This window comes from Ictalurus punctatus, chromosome 7 (genome assembly GCF_001660625.3).
Source record: "Ictalurus punctatus breed USDA103 chromosome 7, Coco_2.0, whole genome shotgun sequence".
Classification (NCBI taxonomy): domain Eukaryota; kingdom Metazoa; phylum Chordata; class Actinopteri; order Siluriformes; family Ictaluridae; genus Ictalurus; species Ictalurus punctatus.
Window position 1 is genome coordinate 28,755,788 of NC_030422.2, and position 9,120 is coordinate 28,764,907.

At 34.9% G+C, this 9,120-nt stretch overlaps 1 protein-coding gene across 1 annotated transcript; it reads right to left on the bottom strand.

Moving 5' to 3' along the window:
- Positions 1-2,284: 2,284 nt before the first annotated feature.
- Positions 2,285-5,041, bottom strand: LOC128633091 (lactose-binding lectin l-2). The gene is made up of 8 exons (XM_053681801.1): positions 5,016-5,041; positions 4,844-4,923; positions 4,582-4,605; positions 4,447-4,473; positions 4,188-4,306; positions 3,083-3,217; positions 2,656-2,764; positions 2,285-2,503 (listed from the first exon to the last, which is right to left on the bottom strand). The coding sequence occupies exons 2-8, from the start codon at positions 4,902-4,904 to the stop codon at positions 2,433-2,435; spliced, it is 546 nt and encodes a 181-aa protein (XP_053537776.1). The 5' UTR covers positions 4,905-4,923; positions 5,016-5,041; the 3' UTR covers positions 2,285-2,432.
- Positions 5,042-9,120: the final 4,079 nt, after the last annotated feature.

Sequence of the window (9,120 nt, forward strand, 5' to 3'; positions counted from 1 at the left end):
GCACAATTCTATTGAAATCCCAACTCTACATTTGATCTTTCACCCATTCATCCCACTTAGACGCTGGAAAATGGACAGAAAAAGAAGGTTAGTATTTTTCTATACAGGCTTGTTGTGCTGAAAGTGTCAGTTAGATTTCTCAACTTGACCTTAAACAAGGAAAAAGAAAAAAGTTTTCATTTCTCCCCAGTCATGTGATTATCAGTTAGATGATATGTGTACGATCTCTGCTCTACAGAAAGAATCAGGAAGGATGTAGGACTCTGTATACTGTTACCAGTCTAAACAGCATTTCTCAATTAGTAAACTGCTACTTCAGGATATAAAACTTACCAAAAGCTGTTGAACATCAACAATTATACATTTAAAACCTGTTTGCAGCATGTGGTGTGTCTGCTATACAAGTCACAGTGTAAGCTGTTATTATAGAAATGATAATGTATGCACGTTTGCTTTTAATATACACCTGCGAGAGGAACACGTTCTGACCAATCAGAATCAAGTATTGAACAGCACTGTGGTATACAGTAAGCTAGGTTATCATAGCTTACTGTATTTGCTGTATTCGCAAACTGACTTTTGCTAGGGTTTTTGAACTTTCAGTTATATATATATATATATGAACATTGTGTAGTGTTAATTTATTTAACAGGGACATTACAGGTAAACAGTTTTACACACAGTGCAACAGACATAACATACTAGGGCTTCTAATGATAATGAGTATTTATTAATCACACACACACACACACATATATATATATATATATATATATATATATTACAGCACAGTGAAATTTCTCCACATATCCCAGCATGTTAGGTTGGAGTCAGAGCGGAGAGCCATGATACAGTGCCCCTGGAGCAGAGCAGGTTAAGGGCCTTTCTCAAGGGCTCAACAGCAGCAGCTTGGTAGTGCTAGGGTTTGAACACCCGACCTTCCAATCAGTAACCCAGAGCCTTAACCATCAAGCCACCATTGCCCTTAGCCACCTAAAGCAACATATGCTTTTATGAAAGCAAACCGTTTCTAGTAGATTTCTTTTCCTGAAAACCCATGAATCAATTTGAAAAACTACAATTATTATTCTGCTGTCGTGGCATACGCAAGGATTTATACTAGCTTTATAAATTAGAAAGGCCAGTTTAATCAGCCTTTTGGATTTACTTGTTTCACTTATAATTGGCCCAATCAAGTCAGTATGTAGATGGTGTAAACCATAGCAACTCTATTAAAAAAAGTGGATTTAGATAAACAATGGTTTAAAAAGCATCAGTTCCATTAGACGCAAGGATCAAGGATCTGTGATTTAAAAACAAACAACAACTTTATCTTTTTATTGTATTGCACTGAGTATAGTTTACTGCCTGTGTGCTTTTTGGAAATGTATTATGGATGAAGAATGTGTTTGCAACACAGCTGCCTGTTGCCATCGTGATTAATTCCTGTTGCTTGCTTACCCTGATTAGCTTGTGGATTTTAACCTTGCTCAAAGATGCTACGAGTTTCGTGATGTAGGTTATCACTACCATTCTAAACAACTAGTTATCTATTATACTATATTTTGACCTGACCCATGATTACTTAACCATATATATATATAACTTTATAGCCTATATAACTTTATAGCCATTTTTCTCACTGAAACACACAGAGAACGTTATTAGAATATTCTTAGTCTAAAATAATTGCGTGGTGAGCTCAGACACTTTACTATTAGTAGTTCTGCTATCATAGTCGTTGCACTTTATTCAGGGAAACACCAAACCTTTAGTTTTGTTCTCTTATGATAGGTCATTAGCATCCATTTAATATGATGTAGCAAGCATATGTCTTATTAATTCCTGAAACAGTTTGATCATTAATCAGAAACTAAGCCTACTGGAGGGTGTTCTCCCAACTTTAATAGATGAAATCATTTAAATTTCAAGGTTATTGCTGCATCTAAAACCGTGCACTCGGACATGGATATTTGTACTGAAATGTCTCAAATTACATGTTTATATTTTGTATTAAACTGAAATGAAAGATCAGTGAACAGCAGACTTTATAGGAATTCTCACCTATGTAACAATTTTAATAAAATATTGCCAATTTTAGACATTGCAGTAGAATATACTAGCTACTAATAAATCCTCCAACTCAGTGATGTAACATTCTATTATGGTGACATTATAGACTACTCCTACCATAATATCATGTTGGCATTATTGTATCTGAAATGCTAATACCAGAGATGATAACTGTACTGTATATGAAATAATTTCATAAAGACATTTAAGATCTTATTTGAATTATTATTTATTTTTTATTATCCGTATTGTTCAAATTTTCTTAAGATTTTACAGTGTGTTTTCACAAATGTATTTGTGCCATCTTAGGACAAGGAAATGTATTTTTTTTACATCACATTACAGATGAGGTCAGAGTTTCAGTTAAATTTCTTGGCACACAGAAAAGGAAACCTCTGATCACATGGAATGTCATTCCAGTCCCGCTGCGCTGCAGACACAAATAAATATTAAAATGATTAAATAATGTTGTGAAAAAATTCATTTGAAACACCAAACACTGAAGTTCATTGAAGGTACATTAAAACAAAAAACAAAAACAAACAAACAACACAGCTACATGAGGTTTCTAGACCCACTTACTGTCCCAGTTCATATGCACACAGCACTCTCCTTTCTCAAAATTTGGCTCATTTGGATTCCACTTGGTGAAAATCAATTTGGTGCCATCAGACCAAAACCACTCATTCTTCTGCAATGTTATAAAGGGACAGTTTATTGGACCATTTATTAGTAGAGATAGAACAAATCCGATACCCATATGATTTCTGTGAAAACATACTGGATATCAGATCCCATAACAAAAGGAACTAGAAATGTATACATATAAAGAGCCTTGAGTTATTCTTTTGTTACGATTGTTTTTTTTTTTTATATTAATACTTTAAACTTTATTATATTTACAATGCAAGTGTTTTTTTTTGCATGAAACACCATGAAGTGCATCAGTTAAAAAAATACATAACTTTTGAAAGCTTTAAACGTACAAGCTTGATCAACATTATTTTACCTTCTGACAGTTAGACAGGCCAAGCCAAGTTGGGGGCTCCACGGGGTCAAATGCACGGATAAGGGCCTTGGCCATCAGATAGTCGTTCTGACTGTGCACTGACATCAAGTTTGCGTTGAATTTCAGACAGTGTTTCTAGAAAGGAGAGAAGACTCATTGGCATCACTGCACATTCAGTAACTGCGCTTATTATTAGTAATTCTCCTATTAATATACTCTATTTCCATATTCAAAGCCTACACGAAGCTGCATAATTTATTTCATAGTTCACTCTAAAACCCAATGAATGTATCTACATTTATGATATTACTTCTTCTTCTGCAGGCTAAAGTCTAACACAGTATATGTAATATGTGTATGCGACAACTGCAATGGATTATACTTTGTGAAGTAGATTTAAATCTAATTAATCATTATTCATTATTCATTACACACAATCATGCGATCCATAATAATTATTGACCTGAATTCCCTTTTAAATAATTTAAACATTGGCTTATCTGTTGAAATTAAGTGCAAATCCACCTTTGCCAGCCTCCCTGAGAATATTACAGAGTGTTCTAGGGACAATCCCAGAAAGTTTATCTTATACAAACTAAAAAATCCCTATTTGGCAAACCTCCTGTTATGAGACTGTAAGTGAATGTTATGGGAACATTCCCGGAATGCTAGGTTGTAGTTGCAAATAATAATACCAGGTAATACTTAAATAATAGTAAGTAACAGCAATCTTTGGCGAATGTTCCATGCCAGATGTCATATGACCATAATCATAAAAGAACACTGTGTTTTAAAGTTCAGAATATTTTGGGAACAGTGCTGACTTTATTAACAATAACAGAATGACCCCTGTACAGTACGTTAAGAAAATGGCTAACAAAAACATTAACAAAGGAGAACTAAATGCTAATGTTAGGGATATGCTCTCTGTTTGCAGGGTCAATAAATTAACAGTGAATACTTAATATCTAAAAAAAACAAAAAACAACAACAACAAAAAAAACTATTGTTCAAATTAAATCTGAGTTTCATCACAATGAAAATTTCAAAAATTCCTGCCTAATAACAATAAATATGAATACAGTTGAATTGAAATTAATTGAACCTCAGCAGAAGCCCAGTCCATGTTTGAGCTGTGATAACTGTAGCAATATCCATTATATTTCACCCAGCCCAATGGACAGCATCCGGGGCATGTCCCCTTTGCATTTTGCTTTATGGCTTCTGAAAAGGAAATACACAAAGAGAGTAGCTTATTTATAACTTCAGTTGTAGGAAATTATAATATTTGAATTAAAAAGTCAGTACCGAGTACTGAGGAATTCTTTAAATAATGTTGCTGATTTGCGCAAGTTTGTAGTTACCTTGTACAAGCTGGTCAAAATAACCCTCTAGAAAAAATGAAAAAGAGAGGAGAAAAAAAAGAGACGTGTTAGTAGTGCTGGTGGCTATAACGACTCTTTTACTGATTATTTTCAAGGCGTTCATTTGATTATTACCTGAAAGAGGATTCTCCACATCAGCTTACATGGAGAGAAAACATTATTTTTAGTACATGCGTCTATGTTTATTAATTTGAATGACAAAGTAAGGTTGCAATATTAAAAACACAATTTTAAGAATCACTAGCCCGAGCTATTGCACATGATATTTTCTTTAACAGCTACAAAAATGTCATGAATGCACAAGAATATTATAACTACATATTTTAACTAGTTATGGACAGGTTTGAAAAGCTTTAACTGTATTAATCTTAGTTACCAGAAGCTGCTGCTGCAATGGCGAGAATAAGAAGCAAAACCACTTCAGTCTGACGAGCCATAACTCTAGTTTTTCATGCACTAAAAGAAAAGCATTCATTAATTAAATTACATTCAGTAAATAAACCTTGGACAGGTAACAATCCTTAAAAGTTCCTTAAAATTACACTTACCTCAAATCAGGAGACTCTTCTTGCTTGATATAAAACATGAGTGAAGTGATGGTGCTTATATAGTAATGGGAACCCCTGTCACCACCACTACCAAAATAAAATAATCTGAACAATATAGTTAATGATTATCTTATACACATAATGATACTTAAAGAAACAAGGTCAAGGACACTGTGGCATTGGCATAGATGGCATGCTGACTTGGAGTTTCTGTTACTGTCCATTGAGTTGCTTTGACAACAAGCTCTTTGAGCATTGTTGCCTCACACCTGGTTAGATCCTGAGTTTAGGTTACTATCTGTGTGGATTTTAGATGGCTATTGGCAATGGCATTTTATTGCAAAATGCTAAGTCAAATTGTCACTACAAGACTTTCTGGTAAAGGTCTCAACATGTGTGTGCATCTGTGTGGCACCTTGCCCCCTTTATTTGGCATTAGAATGTTATGATGGAACATTAGCTAACTACTTTAGTAACTAGCTAGAGATATAACATAAAGTCATGGGGAAAAGAAAGTACTTTACCTGTACTTAAATAACAATTGTGTTAACAATTATAATAAGAATTCCTTAGATTTATATAGCACTTTCTACTCACTCAAAGCACTTTACATTGTATGGGGGAAATCTCCTCAACCACCACCAGTGTGTAGACTCCACCTGGATGCAGCCATAGTGCACCCACCACAGGAGAGTGATGTAGCCAATTCACAGATGGAGATTAGAGATTATTAGTGGCCATGATAAATTAGGGCCAATGGGGGAATTTTACCATGACACCGCGGTTATACGGCTACTCTTTTATGAGAAATGATCTGGGATTTTTAATGACCACAGAAAGTCAGGACTTCGCTTTAATGTCTCATCCAAAAGACAGTGGTGTTTTTACAGTATAGTGGGGCACTGAGACCCACAAAGACCACAGGATGAGCACCCCTGCTTGGCCTCAATACCACTTCCAGCAACAACCTTAGTTTTCCCCAGGAGGTCTCCCATCCAGGTAATGGCCAGGCTTAACCCTGCTTAGCTTCAGTGGGAAAACAAGGCAAGAGGTGCAGGGTGATATCGGATTAAAAAAGAGCCAGCAGCAGCATCTCCTCAATGGGGTTGAGGTCTGGACTTTGACTTGGACGTTCCAACACCTTGATATTTTGTTTTAGCCATTCAGATATTGATTTGCTGGTGTGCTTGTGATCATTGTCCTGTTACATGAACCAATTTCAGCCCAGCTTAAGCTGCTGGTCAGATGGCCTCACATTTGTCTCAAGAAAAGTCTGGTATAAAGTGGAGTTCATCATTGTCTCAATGACTGCAAGTTTCCAAGGTCCCGAGGCTGCAAAACCTGCCCAAATCATCACCCCTCCACCACCATGCTTGACAGTTGGTACAGGGTTTTTGTAGGATTTTCTGTGTTTGGTTTTTTACCAAACATGGCGCTGTGCATGATGACCAAACATCTCCACCTTGGTCTCATCAGTCCAAAGGATATTGTTCCAGAACTTTTGTGGTTTGTTCATACGCAACCTTGCAAACCCAAATCGGAACCCAAATTCAGAAAAATTATTTTGCATTGAATTATTTATACCAACTACACTCAATAAGTAAAAAAATAAGAAATATTTATTAAATGAATTTACTTAAAAGTTTAATTAAATTCAATTATAATCGTGCTGCACCTTCTCTGTAATATATAGTATAATGACTATAATATGATCTTGATCATCTTGTTAGATAAGATAAATTTTCTTCCTTCTGGCATGCCATCCACCTCAAGCTTCCCGTCATGGGTTTGACCCATCATTAAATACGTTGACTATATCTTATCTTATACTATATAAAGCTATATCTCAGCTTTTTGTTTTTGGAGTTCCTGAATCTCCAAGTTGTTTCCTACCATGAGTATGGACTGGATTATAACAATCATGCCTGCCTATTTTAATCCCAGGCATAGATTTGGACCATGCATTTTAAATACAAATCTACTTAAATACGATGTGTTTTTACTTACATTTTATTGCCTTGGATAATTATGTGTTACAGTACAGCTTATTATCTTGTTATAGATCTCCTTATCAAAACTTTCTGGCTTCATCTGACCCCACCCTGTCTAAACTATCTAAACTCTACAGTGTCAAAAGGGACACAGATATCATCACACAGTTGTGTGCATCACCGCAAAACCACAATCCAACTCACTAAGAAAGTGAAGGCATGCCTCTAAATACAAGGCCAGATTCACTGTAAAAATGTTATTATCTAACAGTTATACATAACTGATCCGTCAAGACTAATTTCCATTCCTTCATGAACCATGATCTGCTTTTTCAGCTGCCTAGGCTAGTAATTTCTCCACATCTAAATAACTTTCAGATCTACTTTTTGAATATACAATCTGCCAGATTACCAGATGCTCCCAGTAACATTAAATACACGGATTATAAATAAAAGTATTTATATCTTTAATGATACTTATCCAGAAACGGAATATATATATATATATATATATATATATATATATATATATATATATATATATATAAATCATGCACAATACAACATAGTACCGGGACAAACAAATCTGTAATTATTAAAGTTATCTGTGCAATAAAGGTTCTTAACACTTACATCTTCTTGGATATCTTGATTGGATAATCCCTCTAATTTCTCCATTTGGGTATTAATAAAGTGTTATCTTATCTTATCTTATCGTATCTCAGGACTGTCAGTATGCCCTAGATGAACTTTTGGTCTTATTCTGAAATGATTACATGGCAAACAATACGCCAGAAAACAACAACAACCCCAGAACGTTTAATGCCAACTGTTAAAAGTTGTAACTATATATATATAAAAAAAAAACATAACCACTTCATATTGATGTCTTGTTAATAGCCTTGAAATAATCACTGATGGTTAAGCATTAAAGGTAGTTGTTGACATCATTCAGTCATGTTGTCTGGAACTTTATATAACTGGACCCTAACAATGTTTAGTTGAATTCACCTGTTCTAAGAAATAATTTTCATTGAGTGGCTAAAAGATGTAGGTTTGCTGACATCTTTGTAACTGGCAACTTGATAATGATGGTCAGAATTTTCTGAACCTTTCTACTACAGGTTTTTTTTTTTTTAAACCAAACCCAGAGGTAATGCAAACGTTTAAAACAGGCAAAAATCAAACTGTGTAAATGGTCACACTTCAATTTGTCGTCTAGGCAAATTATAGTTTGCGATGTTGTAATTTGATGATGGTCAAGTACTGGAGGGGAAGGTGGAGGTGATGTGTACACACACATATCCAGTGGAAGATTCTATAGTTACACTTTATCTGACAAGAAACTGGCAACACAATATAATTATAAAAAATGCTACCCTGGGACAGTGGTAAAGGATTGGTACCAGGCCTGCCACTACTGCAAAGTAGGGCCTTTCTCCAATTACTCTTTAAAAACTTAAATCATGGAGAAATAGACTGAATAAGTTCAGGGGCTTGGATACATATGATCATTTACATCATGTGTTGCAGTTGCATTTTTCTTCATTGAGAAGAAGAATGGTCAGCTTCATCTACGCATTGATTATAAAGGCTTAAACTACAGAACTGTCGAACACTGCGATTCATTCCTGCTACTTTCACAGTCTTTAGAACAGCTAATGGGGAAAGAAATATACCCAACACTGTACCTGAGATGTTCTCAACTGACATGCAAATGGAAAATGTGATTTCTGTGACCATTCTTTTCAAAATGATAACCATTTAATAAATAATTTCACAAACACCAAAGTCTAAAGATTTTTTTTATTGCTGACACTATGCTAACCTGGCACAGTGAGGATTTTGTAAATCCATCAGTGACAAGGAAAACTTAGTATAATAGTATTATAGTTGGTGAGGGGAAGCTGTGAGCATTTCAGTAAAGCTTCTTGGCACACACAAAGGGAAATTTCTTTTTACAGCGAATGTCATTCCAGTCCCTTTGTTCTACAGACACAGAAAAAAAAAAGATTTTAAAATGACATTTTAATAAAAAATCACACACTAAACCTGAATTTAGAAAATATTCTAAACACAATACAGCTACAAAAGAAATGTCTAAATCTGCTTAC

What these genes read in the sequence shown, in the direction of transcription:
- LOC128633091 (XM_053681801.1), bottom strand. Translation starts at nt 4,904, where the DNA reads ATGGCTCGTCAGACTGAAGTGGTTTTGCTTCTTATTCTCGCCATTGCA. An exon ending in TGTGGAGAATCCTCTTTCAG is followed by an intron (nt 4,474 to 4,581) that starts GTAATAATCAAA and finishes CATTTTTTCTAG; the next exon opens with AGGGTTATTTTGACCAGCTT. An exon ending in GCCTGTCTAACTGTCAGAAG is followed by an intron (nt 2,765 to 3,082) that starts GTAAAATAATGT and finishes ATAACATTGCAG; the next exon opens with AAGAATGAGTGGTTTTGGTC.